The 19,891-nt window shown below is 42.9% G+C and overlaps 1 protein-coding gene across 1 annotated transcript; it reads left to right on the forward strand.

Annotated features, from left to right (window-relative positions):
- The first annotated feature begins 659 nt into the window (after window positions 1-659).
- On the forward strand, window positions 660-6,258 carry LOC109880722 (beta-galactoside-binding lectin). The gene is made up of 4 exons (XM_020472915.2): window positions 660-772; window positions 5,035-5,114; window positions 5,380-5,551; window positions 5,752-6,258. Exons 1-4 carry the CDS (start codon window positions 767-769, stop codon window positions 5,896-5,898), a joined length of 405 nt encoding a protein of 134 aa, XP_020328504.2. The 5' UTR covers window positions 660-766; the 3' UTR covers window positions 5,899-6,258.
- Window positions 6,259-19,891: the final 13,633 nt, after the last annotated feature.

The following is a 19,891-nucleotide window of genomic DNA, read 5'->3' on the forward strand; positions in this document are numbered from 1 at the left end:
CCGCTGGCCAAAGTCACAGATAGACCACTTTACCCCCAACAAGCTAGTCCGGGAAATGTACTCTGTGTTGGGGAAATATCATGCCACCCTTTGACTAATAATAAGCATTTCTGCTTTATAGCTGATCTTAAAATGTGGTCCTGGGAAAGAGAGGCAGAGGCAGAGGCAGTCATAAGAGTCCGTTTCTTCTTTGATGGGGGCCTGCTTCCAAAATTCACTACTGTAAGACGATGTCAGCTTGTGACTACACTTTTTTCTTCCATATCGTCCTACATAAAACTTGATCAATGATTTAAAACCAATTTTCAACTAAAAGCTACAATTTAATTTCCCCTAGTCAAAAGCTACAAAAGTTTGTCTGGCACCAAATATTTTGCTGTCTCCCAGGCAACAAGAAAGTGATTTCTACTTGTGTGTCTGGTCTTGTGGTCATCTACATCCTTTCCTCTGACTCACCCAAATATATTGTTATTATAAATAGATCATAAATAAACTTTCATTAATTATCTTCTCACTCTCAATCACCTTCAACTATGGACGTTTTATTTTCGTCCTCTCTTGCGTGCTAAATAGTTTATATCGCTTTTTAAAACGTATCTGTGATTGGTCCGTTTTTTGAGCGCCTATAATCCTATTGGTTTATCATAGCGTCACTCACATTTGGCTAGTGCACTTGACCATATAAGCTCGCCTGCTTGGTTCTACTGCAGTCTGAAGCCAGCTAAACATTCTTCAGCTGTGAACATTTGCGGTTTGTGCTGTCAAGATGAGTGTAAGTACAACATTTTATTTTACTGGTTTACAATGTCTGATATGTTAGTTCATTTGATTGTTATCTGAAAAGTAGCCTACATGCAGTGCAAGTTCATAACGGTTCATGTTGGCGCTTTTAAACAGCTGTTGGGAAAATAATTATCCGATTTTAATAGCCTATGTTCTGTAGCCCAATGTAATAGAGCAATGTCCTCTCTAACAATGCCCTTTTCTAGTCAACCTTGTTGTCGATGCGTCTAAGAAGACTAATCAGACTTCTGGCATGGTAGATGGTAGACTGTCTTGTTCAGGCTAGGTTTTATGACCTCTGCAGTGACTACAGATGAGAAGGGTGTCTCATTGCAATATCATTTAGTTCTATCATTTGCAAAAGTTAATTTTATTCTCTCAATGAATGATTTAAACTTATTGAAACTACTACTGATAACAGGTTGTGGACATAGGACCTGGTGGGGCAGGCATGTAGAAGACAGACAGACAGCAGTGATATGTTTGTTTTGGGGATTAATAAGATCCATGTGTCTTCTAAATAGTTCCTTATACTCTTAATACCTTCCATGTGATCTTTATATATGATGATCTAATCTGTATGTACTGGTAGGGTTTGAATGGGTTGAACTATTGGGGTGCTTGGTACACCCTTAACAAATCAGGGAACCCATAACCATATAAGTATAGGCTATCAATGTCTGCACCCCCAGCAGTGTTGATAAAATCGACTTTGGTCCGGACCACTATTTTTAGGGTGTTTAATTTGAACCCATATGTATTTAGTTGTGTGGGTACAGTTGGCTGGGTGGGAGTTATATGGGTACAGTTGGCTGGGTGGGAGTTATATGGGTACGGTACAGTTGGCTGGGTGGGAGTTATATGGGTACGGTACAGTTGGCTGGGTGGGAGTTATATGGGTACAGTACAGTTGGCTGGGTGGGAGTTATATGGGTACAGTACAGTTGGCTGGGTGGGAGTTATATGGGTACAGTACAGTTGGCTGGGAGGGAGTTATATGGGTACAGTTGGCTGGGTGGGAGTTATATGGGTACAGTACAGTTGGCTGGGAGGGAGTTATATGGGTACGGTACAGTTGGCTGGGAGGGAGTTATATGGGTACCGTACAGTTGGCTGGGAGGGAGTTATATGGGTACCGTACAGTTGGCTGGGAGGGAGTTATATGGGTACAGTACAGTTGGCTGGGTGGGAGTTATATGGGTACAGTACAGTTGGCTGGGTGGGAGTTATATGGGTACAGTACAGTTGGCTGGGTGGGAGTTATATGGGTACAGTACAGTTGGCTGGGTGGGAGTTATATGGGTACAGTAGTCAGTGTGGGATAGACTGCCTCTGATCAGAGTATGATCATGAACAGCATCACTGTGGGTTCAACCTGGGCCACACCCTACTGTTCCTGGACATTACAATCCACATTTAGCCAATAATATTACTTACTCCCTCACTTTTAACAGGAACTCAATGTGCAGCACAGTGTCTTGGATGTGACTAACAATGACTCTCCTTGGTCTTGTTATACAGTTAACTGTGTGTGCGTGAACACTCTCTGAGGTCTCTGGCTGTGTATAATAGTAAAGGCTTTGTTTCACCGTGGCTGTTTTGTGGTTACCATGGTAATCATAGATTTGTTGAGCGCAACAGGGTTAATTCTATTCAGATCTAAATGAATTCAAGTTATCGTAAACAGAAGTCAGAATAGATCGAGTAGCAGAGTGATGTTGTACAGTTGGCTGGGAGGGAGTTATATGGGTACCGTACAGTTGGCTGGGAGGGAGTTATATGGGTACCGTACAGTTGGCTGGGAGGGAGTTATATGGGTACAGTACAGTTGGCTGGGTGGGAGTTATATGGGTACAGTTGGCTGTGTGTGCGTGAACACTCTCTGAGGTCTCTGGCTGTGTATAATAGTAAAGGCTTTGTTTCACCGTGGCTGTTTTGTGGTTACCATGGTAATCATAGATTTGTTGAGCGGAACAGGGTTAATTCTATTCAGATCTAAATGAATTCAAGTTATCGTAAACAGAAGTCAGAATAGATCGAGTAGCAGAGTGATGTTATATCCAGTGAGCCAGTATGATCTTCCCCAAGCGGAGCTATAGGATATACCTACAGTAAACATCAGGTTAACAAGGGTTAGATTGGCTGTCATGTCCTGAGCTCAGTTGGTAGAGCATTGTGCTTGCAACTCCAATGTTGTTGGTTCGATTCCCACAGGGGACCAGTGTGAAAAATGTGTGCAGTTGCTCTGGATAAGAGCGTCTGCTATTTAATGACTATAATGTAAATGTCAGTCAGGTAAGCTTGATAGTAAGTAACGTATACAGCCAGGAGTTATCATGTGGATTTCCAAACTATGTATATCCACTCTACCCATTCTATTTCTGCATTGCCTGCAGCTGCAGCCCCAGCTGTCCTGTGTCTCTCAAACAGTGTGGGGAGGTATGTCTCACACTGGGATGGGAACTGCAGTCTGAAGTAGCACTGGGCTGCATGTAGCCAAGTCCAGCTAGCGCCATAGATTTTGCACACAGTTTACATTAAAGAGGGAGGACTAACACGGAAAGAATGAAACACTTCACTATCGCCCCCTCTCTCTTTCCTCCCCTCTCTCCCACTCTCTCCCACTCTCTCTCTCTCTCTCTCTCTTTCCTCCCCTCTCTCCCTCTCTCTCTCTCTCTTTCCTCCCCTCTCTCTCTCCCACTCTCTGAACTTTATACCACTTTCCCTATTTCTCATTTTTGTAACTTTTCTTTCTCTGTCGGTCTCTTCCACCTTCTACCCCTCCCTTTCTGCTCCTCTCTCTTTATTTCTCTCTCCTCTACTTTCTCTCTCCTCTCTACTTTCTCTCTCCTCTCTTTATTTCTCTCTCCTCTCTTTATTTCTCTCTCCTCTACATTCTCTCTCTTATTTCTCTCCTCTACATCCTCTCTCTCTTTATTTCTCTCTCCTCTACATTCTCTCTCATTTCTCTCTCTACATTCAATCCCTTTCTCTCTTGTCAGAATGTAGTCTTCTAGTCTGTGCCACACTAATAGAGCTCTAATGTTATATTATCCTGTTGTATTTCTGGATTGGATGTCAATGGGTTTGTGTCTGGCTCTGGACTGTTAAAGGCCTAATACTGTGTCCTACTGTGTATGTCTTGTAAGCAATGATTTGGCACTTACTGTACGTTCAAAGTTACACGGAAAGCCTTAAGTACACACTCCTATCCCCCAGTGACTTACAAGAAGTGCATTCAAGTAAGAAAGCTAAAACACATGTTCAGGGGTAAGGTGTGACAGTTGTTCTTGTCCAATGCCCACTGTTATGCTGACAGAAACAAAACCAAAGTACAAATGTTGATGTCATTTCCCTTTGAGGTTCCTGTTTGATTAGCTGCTGTTGTCCAGGGTTATACAGTATATTATCGACCTGGTCTCTAGCTCAACTGGTTAACTATGTCTTCTGTCAGAGAAGGAACAGGGAGTTGTCAAGTGACAGAAATGGGTAACATTTACTACACACCACAGCCAATAGATGTCATATGGAAAGAAGGGCAACAATAAGAGGTCTTTATGCAGCTCATTAACAGGACTGTATATGTGCAGACAAACATCATCTAAACACCATTTCCCCTGCCACATGTACAGATCACTCAGTACTTTGATCCTGTGCCGTGCCCGACCTCCATCGGTCCCATTTTGGCTGCACACCATAATATGGACCCTGCGGAAAATGTGACTTCACTTAAGCCTTACTGAGTGTAACCCAGCCTTCCTTCCCCCATCATTTATGGACAGATTTAGCCTCCCCCTCCAAATTCCAATTCACTGCATGGAAAATGGGAACGCTGTCCAGGACTGGGATTTATAAAAAATCTTTGGGCCGTTCCATAGATGGAAAAGCTTTAATTAGAGACAGATGTTGTATTTGTTAGACTGATGGATCTAGGATAAAAGTACAGGAAAGGGTTTAGCAAAGTGTAGCCAAACTCTACAGCTCTCTACACCAGAGCCACGTCCATCTACATTATACCCACTGAACACACACTGGTTGAACCAACGTTGTTCCACATCATTTTAATGTGGATTATACATTGAATTGCCATCTGGGTACTTACTATAACAATGGTTTGATAGAACCATCTTTGTTTCAGAAGTTATAGGCCATAACTTATGGCCAATTAACTATCAGCTAATTGTACCTTTTAATGTTTTTCAATTGACGTATTTCTCTCTCTCGGTCTCTCCCTTCTCTCTCTCCCTACAGGGTGTTGTGGTAAAGAACATGTCCTTCAAGGTGGGCCAGACCCTGACCATCACAGGGATCCCTAACTCTGAGGCAACACAGTGAGTAGCTAACCCCTCTGCAGACACAATTCATTGTCACTCCACTTCTCAGTCAGCAGCCTAGAGACCTCCTAGAGAAACTAGTCACTGTATCACGAGAATGATCCGTTCATATTCACAACATATATTATCAAACTACAATGAAAAGTTGATTATAGCTATAATCTGTTTCTGTGTAATTATCAATCCAGACCCTCTTGTCCTGTAGGTTAAAGGAGGTTCCTTATCCCTTCTGTCTGTGTGCTCTCCTCTTCCTTTCCTGTAGTTTTGTCATCAACGTGGGCAACAGCGAGGATGACCTCGCCTTGCACATGAACCCTCGCTTCGACGCCCACGGAGACACCCGGGCCGTGGTGTGTAATTCCTACCATGGAGGCAAGTGGTGTGAGGAGCACAGAGAGGGAGGATTCCCCTTCAACCAGGGAGAGGAGTTTAAGGTGAGAAATGACACTGTGTGTGAGTGGGTGTGTGTGTGTGTGTTTCCAATTTAACCCATGCTGATGTAAATGTCCTCCTCTTCCCATATGTATAAGGGAGTTCTACTAGGGACCTCTGGTGGTAATAACTTGCAATCACTGCATCCCAAATACCTAAGCACCTCTTTGGATAAAAATTTGTAATTACTTCTCTGTCTCAGATAAATATCACCTTCACCAAGGAGCAGTTCCTAGTTTCTTTTCCCGATGGCTCTGATATCCACTTCCCCAATCGCCAAGGAGACGAGAAGTATAAATACATGCACTTTGACGGTGACGTCAGGATCCAGGGCGTCGAGATCAAGTAGACCAGTCAGAGTGGAGAATAATCTTCCATTAGGCACTCAATTGGATCTTTAGCTTTCTTGTCTGGCTACTCATTGGCTTTCCAGAGGTCCACACACAAGCCTTATTCTCTGTTTTTTTACTCACTCACCATAGTTTTAATGCTGCCATTTCTAACCAATGGATGGAGCCACTAACAGTGAAACCTTCAGTGAAACATTTTACAATAGCAGCACATTACGAGCTTGGAAGTGTTTAAATGGTTTTATTGAAGATAAATGTGTCTTTCATTCATGTGGAACAATCATTCCAGATCATTCCAGAAGTGAGTTAAGAAAAGTGCAAAGTATTTGTTCATTAAAATGATCTTTTTATGAACCATTTCAGATTGTTTCTTCCTTTGTGAAAATGTGTGATTTTTAATCAGCAGGTTTTCTTTTTGTAAATGTCTGTGTAGCTATCAATGTTAGAGATCGTTTCTGCATAATAGCACTTTGGATAGGCTAGTATTCTTCAGTGACTTTATTACATGCCTTACAAGATGTCAGGCTACAGATTCATTCATGCAGCCTAATTACTAATGAATTAAATCAGCGATGCAACTCCTGTGCAGCTACAGTTGAAGTGGGAAGTTTACATACACCTGAGCCAAATACATTTAAACTCAGTTTTTCACAATTCCAGAAATGTAATCCTTGTAAAAAAAAATCCCTGTCTTAGGTCAGTTAGAATCACCACTTTATTTTAAGAATGTGAAATGTCAGGGAATTTTCTCCTGCAGGAGGGACTGGTGCATTTCACAAAATAGATGGCATCATGAGGCCGGGAAAATTATGTGGATATACTGAAGCAACATCAAGACATCAGTCAGGAAGTTAAAGCTTGGTTGTAAATGGGTCTTCAAAATGGACAATGACCCCAAGCATACTTCCAAAGTGGTGGCAAAATGGCTTAAGGACAACAAAGTCAATGTATTGGAGTGGCCATCACAAAGCCCTGACCTCAATCCCATAGAATATTTGCTGGCAGAACTGAAAAAGTGTGTGTGAGCAAGGAGGCCTACAAAACCTGACTCAGTTACACCAGCTCTGTCAGGAGGAATGGGACAAAATTCACCCAACGTATTGTGGAAGGCTACCCAAAACGTTTGACCCAAGTTAAACAGTTTAAAGGCAATGCTACCAAATACTAATTGAGTGTATGTAAACTTCTGACCCACTGGGAATGTGATGAAATAAATAAAAGCTAACATAAATCCTTCTCTCTACTATTATTCTGACGTTTCACATTCTTAAAATAAAGTGGTGATCCTAACTGACCTAAGACAGGGAACTTTTACTAGAATTAAATGTCAGGAATTGTGAAAAACTGAGTTTAAATGTATTTGGCTAAGGCGTATGTAAACGTCTGACTTCAACTGTAGATACTTTTGTACCCGTTTCCTCCATTATCGTCACAAGATCCGTTGCCGTTTTCTGGGATTGATTTGCACTTTTTGCACCAAAGTTCGTTCATCTCTAGGAGACATAACGCGTCTCCTTCCTGAGCGGTATGACGGCTGTGTGGTGTTTATACTTGTGTACTATTGTTTGTACAGATGAACGTGGTACCTTGAGGCGTTTGAAAATTGCTCCCAAGGATGAACCAGACTTGTGGAGGTCTACAATTATTTTTCTGAGGTCTTGACTGATTTCTTTTGATTTTCCCATGATGTCAAGCAAAGAGGCACTGAGTTTGAAGGTAGGCCTTGAAATACACCCACAGGTACACCTCTCAAATTATGTCAATTAGCCTATCAGAATATTCTAAAGCCAAGACATTTCTGGAATTTTCCAAGCTGTTTAAAGGCACAGTCAACTTATGGAAATGTAAACTTCTGACCCATGGAATTGTGATACAGTAAATTATAAGTGAAATAATCTGTCTGTAAACAATTGTTGGAAATATTACTTGTGTCATGCACAAAGTAGATGTCCTAACCAACTTGCCAAAACTATAGTTTGTTTAACAATAAATTTGTGGAGTGGTTGAAAAACGAGTTTTAATGACTCAAACCTAAGTGTATGTAAACTTCCGACTTCAACTGTATATAGTAATTTGTAACTAATTGTCAAACCCATCCTGGTCCTCAATACACATTTACTGGTTAAACAGCCAGCTGTATGTGATTATGATACTGAGAATAACCATGTTTTAGCATTGCAGCATTACCTTTCTATGCTAGTTAATTAAACCACATGGTAGATGAATTATTATTAGGTGTTGAGTCATGTCACATTTAATGCATGTATGTAAATACAGTAAGATATGTGAAAGAAATCCACTGCAAATAGCACTGTTCAATAGAAAAATGTACATTAATCAAATGAGTTCACTTGTATTTGATTGGTCGAGCAGTGGTGAGTGAATTGGCTCATGATCCAATCACAGTTCGTGTCAATAAAGTTGGAAAATCGCAACACTTAGAGTGAAAACACTGCCTGTACCAAGCATTGTGTTTGATCTGCAGTTTCGAAAGATTTCTACTGAAATGCCTAGCAAATAAAAGCTTTAGTAACAAGACATTCATCCTTCCGTTCTTACAGTGCCTGGATGAGAAAAGTAAGCCCAAGGATCAATGTTGCTTTTTGCTTTACTAAGTGGTGGCCATTATCCCCTTAGTTTTTCTGCCAGTCCATAGACTACCCTTTTCCAAAGAGCACTATACCCCATGGCCTATTGGCCTTATGGTTTTAACCCATTTGACTGCACCAGCACATCGTTTTTTCCTAAAGACTAACTTCGGTTTTAGGCACAAGATATAGCCAGTATACAGGTATATACACACTTTTCAACACATATGGCAAACATAGGAACTACAATGGGGCATCAGGAACATCGTTTTTTTGTCTTACAGTGCATTTCCACAAAATGATGAATCAGATAGCCACCCTTATTTTTGTTTAACCCTTGTGTGGTGTTCGGTTCTGTGGAACCCATTTTCAATATTTACTAAATGAAAAATTATACAATTAATTATTTTTTCAACCTGAGACTCATTGGCCTTGGCTCATTTTCCGTGAAGAACATGTAAAATAACACATTTTCATTGAGTGCACACTGTGCACCCCCCTACACATTATTACTACATATGTGGTGTTCGGCTCCACCTGCACAATGTTACTACAATAAATTATTTCGATACATTGCATTAAAAAAATAAGTCTTTTCCCACCCTCTACCCCAGCCAGGGGCAAATTGGGGGAAGGACACAACAAATAAACAGCTGTGCATGTGTCCTGAGCACAATCAATCAGTATGGCAAAAAATTATCTCTGCTTAGAGGGTCTTAGAAATACTTTTTGCAGATAGAGAAGCTAGTGTGGAAGGAGCGATATGAAGATCATGTCTCTGTCAATTCGGAATCTGACAGCGAGTTGGAAAAAGAGGATGAGATTGACCCTCAGCCAGGATCAGCCCGTCAACAACCAACCCCAGAATCAGCCCGTCAACAGCCAACCCCAGGATCAGCCCGTCAACAACCAACCCCAGGATCAGCCCGTCAACAGCCAACCCCAGGATCAGCCCGTCAACAGCCAACCCCAGGATCAGCCCGTCAACAACCAACCCCAGGATCAGCCCGTCAACAGCCAACCCCAGGATCAGCCCGTCAACAACCAACCCCAGGATCAGCCCGTCAACAGCCAACCCCAGGATCAGCCCGTCAACAGCCAACCCCAGGATCAGCCCGTCAACAACCAACCCCAGGATCAGCCCGTCAACAGCCAACCCCAGGATCAGCCCGTCAACAACCAACCCCATGATCAGCCCGTCAACAACCAACCCCAGGACCAGCCCGTCAACAACCAACCCCATGATCAGCCCGTCAACAACCAACCCCAGGATCAGCCCGTCAACTACCAACCCCATGATCAGCCCGTCAACAACCAACCCCATGATCAGCCTGTCAACAACCAACCCCAGGACCAGCCCGTCAGCAACCAACCCCATGATCAGCCTGTCAACAACCAACCCCAGGACCAGCCCGTCAACAACCAACCCCATGATCAGCCCGTCAACAACCAACCCCAGGACCAGCCCGTCAACAACCAACCCCATGATCAGCCCGTCAACAACCAACCCCATGATCAGCCCGTCAACAACCAACCCCATGATCAGCCTGTCAACAACCAACCCCAGGACCAGCCCGTCAGCAACCAACCCCATGATCAGCCTGTCAACAACCAACCCCAGGACCAGCCCGTCAACAACCAACCCCATGATCAGCCCGTCAACAACCAACCCCAGGACCAGCCCGTCAACAACCAACCCCATGATCAGCCCGTCAACAACCAACCCCATGATCAGCCCGTCAACAACCAACCCCAGGACCAGCCCGTCAGCAACCAACCCCATGATCAGCTCGTCAACAACCAACCCCATGATCAGCCCGTCAACAACCAACCCCAGGACCAGCCCGTCAACAGCCAACCCCAGGATCAGCCCGTCAGCAGCCAACCCCAGGACCAGCCCGTCAGCAACCAACCCCATGATCAGCCCGTCAACAACCAACCCCAGGACCAGCCCGTCAGCAACCAACCCCATGATCAGCCCGTCAACAGCCAACCCCAGGACCAGCCCGTCAGCAACCGGCTCATCAGCAGCCTGCAGGAGGAGAAATATGGATGTCAAAACATTTAGAAAATGAAGGGTCTTCTTGCCCAAGGAATGAGCCCCCCATCATGGCTGCCAATATGATAAGGATGCAACCAGGGTCAACGTGGATGGTGGTGACTCATGTTCAGGACATCAAGTCTTCTTTTGAACTGTTCATCCCAGACACCATCCAGAAAATCACTCTGGACTGCACTAATTTGGAGGGAAGGTGTGTTTTTGGAGAGAGATGGAAGGAGATGGACCAAAGTCATTTACATGCATACTTTGGGATTTTTATCCTTGCTGGTGTTTTCAGATCCAATGGGGAATCCACATAATCCCTATTGGATGCAGAAACTGGCAGAGAACTTTTCAGTGCAACAATGTCTCTGGAAAACTTCCACGTTATTTTCAGGATTATCTGCTTTGATAACCGAGACACCAGACCAGCTCTGCGGCAGAGAGACAAGCTAGCTGCTATCAGGTCAGTGCAGAGACCAGCTAGCTGAAATCAGGTCAGTGCAGAGAGACAAGCTAGCTGCTATCAGGTCAGTGCAGAGAGACAAGCTAGCTGAAATCAGATCAGTGCAGAGAGACAAGCTAGCTGCTATCAGGTCAGTGTAGAGAGACCAGCTAGCTGCTATCAGGTCAGTGCAGAGAGACCAGCTAGCTGCTATCAGGTCAGTGCAGAGAGACCAGTTGGCTGCTATCAGGTCAGTGCAGAGAGACCAGCTAGCTGCTATCAGGTCAGTGCAGAGAGACAAGCTAGCTGCTATCAGGTCAGTGCAGAGAGACCAGCTAGCTGCTATCAGGTCAGTGCAGAGAGACCAGCTAGCTGCTATCAGGTCAGTGCAGAGAGACAAGCTAGCTGCAATCAGGTCAGTGCAGAGAGACTAGCTAGCTGCTATCAGGTCAGTGCAGAGAGACCAGCTAGCTGCTATCAGGTCAGTGCAGAGAGACAAGGTAGCTGCAATCAGGTCAGTGCAGAGAGACTAGCTAGCTGCTATCAGGTCAGTGCAGAGAGACAAGGTAGTAGTACATACCGTCTAAACCCGCAACATATGGAATCAAGGTCTGGGCTGTCTGTGATGCTGCTTCATCATATGCAGGAAAAATATATATTTTCATGGTACGTATTACCTTTTTGTTATTACACTTACTGATAATTTCAAAATAATATTTAAATTCTCCACCCATTTCATTTTATGGATAAAGAATCTTCCATGAAAGATAAACACATTAACAATGAAAGATACATCAGGGTCAATATCATTTGGATCAAAATAAAACAATATCAGAGTCTCTCAGATTAACATTAATAGTTGTTTATTTTCAAATAAAATCTTACTCACTTACTCAATCTTCTGACATAAGAACAGTGCCAAAATAAATGGTCAAGAGTCTCTGGGTCTCAACCACAAAATACACATTTGTTATCAGTAGCTAATTTGAATCTGTGTATAATAAAGGTATTTTTTTATTTAACCAGTCAGTTTTGCTTACAATGACAGCCTACCAGGGAACAGTGGGTTAACTGCCTTTTTCAGGGCCAGAACAACATATTTTTAGTACTTTGTCAGCTCGGGGATTTGATCCAGCAACCTTTCGGTTACTGGCCCAATGCTCTAACCACTAAGCAATCTACCGCCAGGTAGATTCTATGAATGAGTTTGTATGATACAATATTTGCCAGACAACAACGAGACTATGTTCCAGTTCACTTGCCCTAGGGCTGCAAAGCAGAGGGAACAGTAACATATTGACATGGTTCTTATATACATGTTATAGTAGTTATAGTTTAAAATGTACATGTCTTCTAGCTGTATTAAGGCTACAAACTCCTCAACAGTTGCACTTGGAGTCATGTTATTTTCTCCTAAAAGAAGAATAGCACCTTTAGGGACAGCTCTAACAACTATTAGAAACTCCTCAGGAGTGAATGTAACATTGTGTGTTCTCATACATTCTGAATAATCATATTGTTGTCCATCATCAATCATTTAACTCAAATAATGCTGTTGTCAAACCAGTTCTGGTGTGTTGTATTTATGTCTTTATTATTCCAGATTGTATATCTATGTTGGGAAAAAAACATGTTTGTTCATGAAGTTCCAAGTTAGAAGTACCTGTTAATGAAAGTTAGCAAGCTTAATAGGCATCCATGTCAAAGTTACATTTGAGTAAGAATTCTAGACCACCAATCTGTTGAAATATTAAATGAGGGATTATATTCCAAATGCAATTCTTATTTCTCAAATAGTTTTGTATCCATTTGATCTTAAAGATGATATTATTGGTTTTAATATCCAGAGCATTCAACCCTCCCTCACTTTGGGTGTTACATATTACTGCTTTTCTTAAATAATGAGCTTTATTCCTCCATATGAAGTTAAATAATTTAGTATCAACCATTTGAGTTACTGACAGAGGAACATCCAAGGCAAGGGAGGTATAAACTCATCTGGACCTTCAGATTGTGATAAAAGTACACATCCAGATAAAGAAAGATCTCTTAATAACCAGGAGTTAAATCTCTATCCAATTTTCTCTACAATAGGAGAGACATTTAAGTTGGCCCTTTCTTTCTGATCTTTGCTAACTGTAATACCAAGAAATGTGATCACATCTTTTACAGCGATATCATTTTAAAGAAAAAAAAAACGTTATTTAACTAGACAAGTCAGTTAAGAACAAATTCTTATTTACAATGATGGCCTACACCAGCCAAACACTAACCCAGATGACGCTGGGCCAGTTGTGCTCCGCCCTAGGGAACTCCCAATCCAACTCCAACTCCCAAGGCCGGTTATGACACAGCCTCAAATTTAACCAAGGTCTGTAGTTACACCGCTAGCATTGAAATGCAGTGCCTTAGACCTCTGCGCCACTCGGGAGCACCGATATTACATAATGAGTTTAAGTCACATCTTTTCAACGCAAATAATTCACATTTCCTAATATTCAGAGATAAACCAGATATATGTGAGAAGGCATTAATACGGTCTCTTGTAGAAAGTAAAAGTCTGCATTAAACTATATGCAATATATGAAAATAGCCTTACGTTTGTGTAAATGACGAATACTCCTGACATGAATTGAACAAAGAGATAAAGACATGAACTTCAACCAACATCCTTGTTATGCTAATGTAAGCTTTTCCTAAGGATATGTAACTCAAAAGGATTTCCATCCCATTATTAACCCCTCCAACAAAAAAACTAAGAAATACTGGTCATAAAGTTACCAAATTATTCTTACACCCACATGAGGGAGACATTGTGTAGATCTTACAATAAGCAGTTATTCACCCATAGTTAGTGTTTGGTTTACCAGTTCTCAAGTCAGCCTTTCCTCATTCAAGTGTTTGTGTAAATTCTTTACAATAAAAGGCTGTTTTTCACCTGCAATGAGGCAGTGTTTAGGCCTCCCAGTTCAGTCCGAGTTAGACTCTGTCTCTCTCTCAAATGTTCTGGTTTGGCCGCATTTCTTTCCCATCGATGGTCACTCTTGCACTGACAAAAAAAATCAGTTTCGAGCTGCAGCTGCCATCGGCCACAGTCCCTCCCCTGTCACTTTGACCGCTGAGGTCAGATCCTCTGTGAACCTCCATTTTTGCGTGATGAGGAACTCACAGTTCTTCGCTCGCCTACAGAGAAGATCCCGTGTAGATCTGTTGGTGAACCAGATGATGGTTGTCCTCGGTCTCTTGTCATGATTCCTGAGTCCCCAAACGATGAACAATGTCCACATTTTCCTGAAGTTTGGCTTTTGATTCGGGAATGACAGCTTCACAGATGTCAACAACTCCTCATTTGATGTCCTCACCCACCTGCTCTGGAATTCCATGGAGCCTCAGATTTCACCAGGCCTGGTATCTCTCCTCCTCATTCACCTTTTGCTCGAGTTCAGCCACCTTCTTTTCATTTTCCTGTCAGATAACTTCCGTTTTCTTCATGTCACTTTTAATGCTTTTCACTTCTCCAGAGATAAAGTCAACACATTTGTGTTAGCATCGATCTTCATCGTATTCACCCCAACCATGTCCTCCAAGCCATTTGCCCTTTCATCTCTCTTTGCTGTCAAAAGCATCACAACATTGCTTTGTATCTCAAGAAGTGACACACGCTCTTGTCCTCTCATCTTTTCCCCCTGGGGTTGGACTGGAGTGTTGGGGTATTGAGGTAATGGCCTGAGCTGGGGACTGGATGGGTGCAACTTGTCAGCATTGTGCACACCAAATGTTCATCACCCACAGCAGTATTTCCCCCCACAGAGGAGTACCTAAAACCATACCATATTTTGCTGTTAATTGTCCATCTGATGATTTCTCAATATCTTTTCTTTTGGTTCTGGTCGTGGAAGTTTCCATGTAGACAAGCTATTTTTTGAGCTAGCTAGTGTTGTCGCTAACTTAATCGTTTTAGAGGTGAATAACTTGCAGAAAGTAATCAATTACTTTGACAAACAAACAAAACCATATTCACACAGCGTTTTATGACCTTAGAAATGACCAAATGGTTATATTTGGGTGAGGAAATCCAATAATTCCTTCAGCTACCAAAACAATACATCTGCACTGACCGCCATCTTGCGCACGCCCTGGTCACTGTCATGTTTGTGTAAGCAGGCTAAGTAGCGCTTAGTATCTACAGCCAATCCAGTAGGGTCCTGGAAACTATAATGAGCTTTGATTGGTCAATAGCACAGCAATGTCGCTGAATATTTACCAAAAGTTCAACTTTACCCAAAATGTTCACGTTCCCTAGCCCATGCTGGCATAGCCCACTGGTTCCCTGCCCACTTCGCTCCCTCAGATGAAAATGAATGTGGCTCCGTTGTCTCATCGCCCCATCATTTAATGTGGAAATGTAGGTTTAGGCCTACAGTATCTATCTAACAGGTCACACCTTCTACTTTTGGGCAGAGTGTAACCCTCATAAAGCCTCATAGAATGGAATTCATGCAGGACAATGTGGGAACTGGAGGTCCACATCGACAATAAAGAGAGAAGTAGTAAGAAGATGGCGAGGTTTCTCAGGTGAGCAATCATTTTAAAACGAATTTGAAATTATGGATTTATTGGTGATTCATCAACTATTGTCGATAAAACCACTAGGAGGAGCCAAGCGACCAATAATGAAAACAAATACACCAAAAATAGTTTTTCTCGTAGTTCGGTGCTATCAGCTATTTCTTAAAATTGATGTTTGGACTAATTTGCAGAAATTAAACAAACAGATATCCGTATAAATGATCAAGGTAGTAAATAAATATTGCTATTTGATTGAAAATCACAGCTAGTACATTGTTTGCTACGTCATTCAGGGGATGAACCGTTTTAGTTTCAGTGACCCAATATTTTGGATAAAATATTTACTCAATATTTTTGCTATTCTTTGAATCATCAACACATCTGACCACACATTATACAGACTGTCTGGTTTTGGAATGGATATTATTATAGGCCTAATTCAGAAATGTTTTCCCCAACACTAATGTACCTATGTTGTGACTGTTTTATGTACTGTAACTACAGTATGTGATTCGGGGCTTTGTCAGTACGACAGACAAGTCAACGTGTAGCAAAGGGCTGTTTTGGTTTTATCACAAACTGTCACATTCCTGTAGGCTGTCCGTGGTGCTGATCACTAATCCTCTGTTTGCCACTCCAGTAAGAGGAAGTGAGAGACTGTGACAGGCATGTGTGTGTGTGTGTGTGTGTGCATCTCTCACCTCTTTTCTTCCCCTCTCTCTTTGTCCCCTCTTTCTTCTTCCCTCTCTCCACCTGTGTACGCACACACACAGAGCCATAGGATATGGTTAACCACACAGGAAGGATATGGTTAACCACACAGGAAGGATATGGTTAACCACACAGGAAGGATATGGTTAACCACACAGGAAGGATATGGTTAACCACACAGGAAGGATATGGTTAACCACACAGGAATGTCACACGGAATAGCATTGTGTGTTATTCAAATTTGATCTGATGTAATATAATGTGATTGGTCTGAAAGAGTTCTGAGGAGAGATAAGGAGAGGAGTGTGAAGCAACCCTGTCTTCCAGATGTCATCTTTGGCAAGACTGTAGCAGGCTATGAGATCATTTAAGGTGACCTGCCACTTTCCTGACAGAAATCCTTTGTGTCTGTGTGTGTTCTCTCTAGTTGATTGACATATTGTTTGAGAGTGTGTGTTTTAAAGTGTGTGTGTGTGTGTGTGTAAGAGTGAGTTCTCAGTAGTTGATATATGAAGATCCTCCGTGTGTGTGTGTGTGTGTGTGTGTGTGTGAGCAAGAAAGAGACAGTGAGTTTTCTGAAGTTGATTAACGGTATATATAGTTTGGGGTTTTAGGGCTGGTGTATGTGAGTGTGTTTACTTCTCTAGCTGATTGGCAGTATTGTTTGGGAGTGTACGCATGCATGCATGTGCATATGATTGTAGTGTATGTGTGTGTGAGATTGCTGTGGTGGACACAGGCTCTGCCTGAACTGTTGTTTATCCCTCTGCTCTAGAGTCCCAGGTGTGTGTCTGTGTATGAGAGTGTGTGTGGTAATCAGCTCTCAGTCGGCACCAGCGCTGTCAGAGGTTGTTTCCCTGGAGAGGAGAGAGCAAAGATTTGGATACCATGACGACCAGTTTCATGTCAGACTCAGTCTCGGCTCTCCCTCCGCCTCTCCCCCCTCAATCTCTCTCTCTCTCTCTTTGATTTCTCTCTGCTCTTTCTCTTCTTATCTTTAATTGAATTGGTGTGTGCGTGTGTTTTTCTATATGTTTCTGCCCATGTTTGTGTGTGTTGTGTGTGTGTGTGTGTGTGTATGTATATGTTTGCCTACATGTGTTTTTATGCGTCTGTGTCTTGTGAATGCGTCTGATGGTTCGGCGTCCGTGTGGATATTTTTAGCAGGGCTGGAGACCTGCCCTCCCCTCAGCTTCATTGATCCCTCTTTCTCTCTCATTCAGTTGGTTTCTCTCCTTCAATTAGCTTCCCTGCACTATGCACTTTGATGGTGAAACAAAGATGAGAGACAGAGAGAGACTGAGAGAGAGAGACTGAGAGAGAGAGACTGAGAGAGAGAGACTGAGAGAGAGAGACTGAGAGAGAGAGACTGAGAGAGAGAGAGAGAGAGAGAGAGAGAGACAGAGAGAGAGAGAGAGAGAGAGAGAGAGACAGAGAGAGAGAGAGAGAGAGAGAGAGAGACAGAGAGAGAGAGAGAGAGAGAGAGAGACAGAGAGAGAGAGAGAGAGAGAGAGAGAGACAGAGAGAGAGAGAGACAGAGAGAGAGAGAGAGAGAGAGAGAGAGAGACAGAGAGAGAACAGAGAGAGAGAGAGAGAGACAGAGAGAGAGAGAGAGAGAGAGAGAGAGAGAGAGAGAGAGAGAGAGAGAGAGAGAGAGAGAGAGAGAGAGAGAGAGAGAGAGAGAGAGAGAGAGAGAGAGAGAGAGAGAGAGAGAGAGAGAGAGAGAGAGAGAGAGAGAGGAGAGAGAGAGAGAGAGAGAGAGAGAGAGAGAGAGAGAGAGAGAGAGAGAGACTTGACCATCCCCCTCAAGTTAGAGGAAGAGTGCTAAAAATGACCTGAACATAGACGCTATCCACACATAGACTGAGTGAGGGAGGGAGGGATGACCACCGCAGTGAGTGGTCCCTCTGGGAAATGGATGATAGGTTCTCGGAGACAAACCACCCCTTTCATTGGACTGATGAGGCTGATGTCTGAGTGCATTGCAGTTCACACCATCATAGTGAGTGTTGCGGGGTTGGAGTGTGTATGTGTGTGTGTGTGTGTGGGGTGAGGGGGTTTAAGCATGCAAAGCACACACACACACATGCTCACATGCACCTGTCTAATCTATTTTGTTAGGGCTTTGATGAACACCCTCTAATTACCCTCATCAGAGTAGTCTCTGAGGAATACACACAAGTGCGCGCATACACATATACACTTGTTATGTTCTTCTATCCTCGTGGGGACCTAATATGTAATTTCCATAAAAAATCATATTTTCCCTAACGCTTACCCTAACCCTAATTCTAACCCTAATTCTAACCCTAATTCAAACCCTAATTCTAACCCTAACCCTAATTCTAACCCTAATTCTAACCCTAACCCTAATTCTAACCCTAATTCTAACCCTAACCCTAATTCAAACCCTTACCCTAACCCTAATTCTAACCACTAAGTTTAAAATAGCCTTTGTTTTTTTCCTTGCTTTACTATCCTTGTGGGAACTTTTGGTGATTTTAGGTGAGTAAAAAACAGAGAATAAGGTGTGTGTATATGTGTGTGTCTGTGTCCTGCCTGGTGTGTATATGTGTGTGTCTGTGTCCTACCTGGTGTGTATATGTGTGTGTCTGTGTCCTGCCTGGTGTGTATATGTGTGTGTCTGTGTCCTGCCTGGTGTGTATATGTGTGTGTCTCTGTCCTGCCTGGTGTGTATATGTGTGTGTCCTGCCTGGTGTGTATATGTGTGTGTCTGTGTCCTGCCTGGTGTGTATATGTGTGTGTCTGTGTCCTGCCTGGTGTGTATATGTGTGTGTATGTGTCCTGCCTGGTGTGTATATGTGTGTGTCTGTGTCCTGCCTGGTGTGTATATGTGTGTGTCTGTGTCCTGCCTGGTGTGTATATGTGTGTGTCTCTGTCCTGCCTGGTGTGTATATGTGTGTGTCCTGCCTGGTGTGTATATGTGTGTGTCTGTGTCCTGCCTGGTGTGTATATGTGTGTGTCTGTGTCCTGCCTGGTGTGTATATGTGTGTGTATGTGTCCTGCCTGGTGTGTATATGTGTGTGTCTGTGTCCTGCCTGGTGTGTATATGTGTGTGTCTGTGTCCTGCTTGGTGTGTATATGTGTGTGTCTGTGTCCTGCCTGGTGTGTATATGTGTGTGTCCTGCCTGGTGTGTATATGTGTGTGTCTGTGTCCTGCCTGGTGTGTATATGTGTGTGTGTCTGTGTCCTGCCTGGTGTGTATATGTGTGTGTCTGTGTCCTGCCTGGTGTGTATACAGGGATATTGCTCTAGATTGAAGTCTAAGTTAGATGTCCATCCAGGTCCCATGAACGTCTAGAATTGGCTTCAAAACCGGCCACAGTGATTGTTACTACTTTCAAGTAGGCTGGCTGATTGTAAGGGGCTTGTAGATGGGGATGGTGGATAAGTGGTAAAGCCACTCTCCGGTGCCAAGGTTTGCATGTTCAATCCCAGAGCTAGGGGATAATGTTATGTTTTTCTGTTTTCAGCCTCTCCTAAACTTTAACCCTTAACTTAATCACTCTGAATTCATTTCTAAACCTAACCCTATTTTAATCCTATCCCAAACCTTAATCCTTAACTTAACAAGAAGTGAAACCCCTAGCCCAATGCAAGTGTTTTCGGTTAGGTGA

This window comes from Oncorhynchus kisutch, unplaced genomic scaffold, assembly GCF_002021735.2.
Source record: "Oncorhynchus kisutch isolate 150728-3 unplaced genomic scaffold, Okis_V2 Okis06b-Okis10b_hom, whole genome shotgun sequence".
In the NCBI taxonomy this organism is placed as follows: Eukaryota; Metazoa; Chordata; class Actinopteri; order Salmoniformes; family Salmonidae; genus Oncorhynchus; species Oncorhynchus kisutch.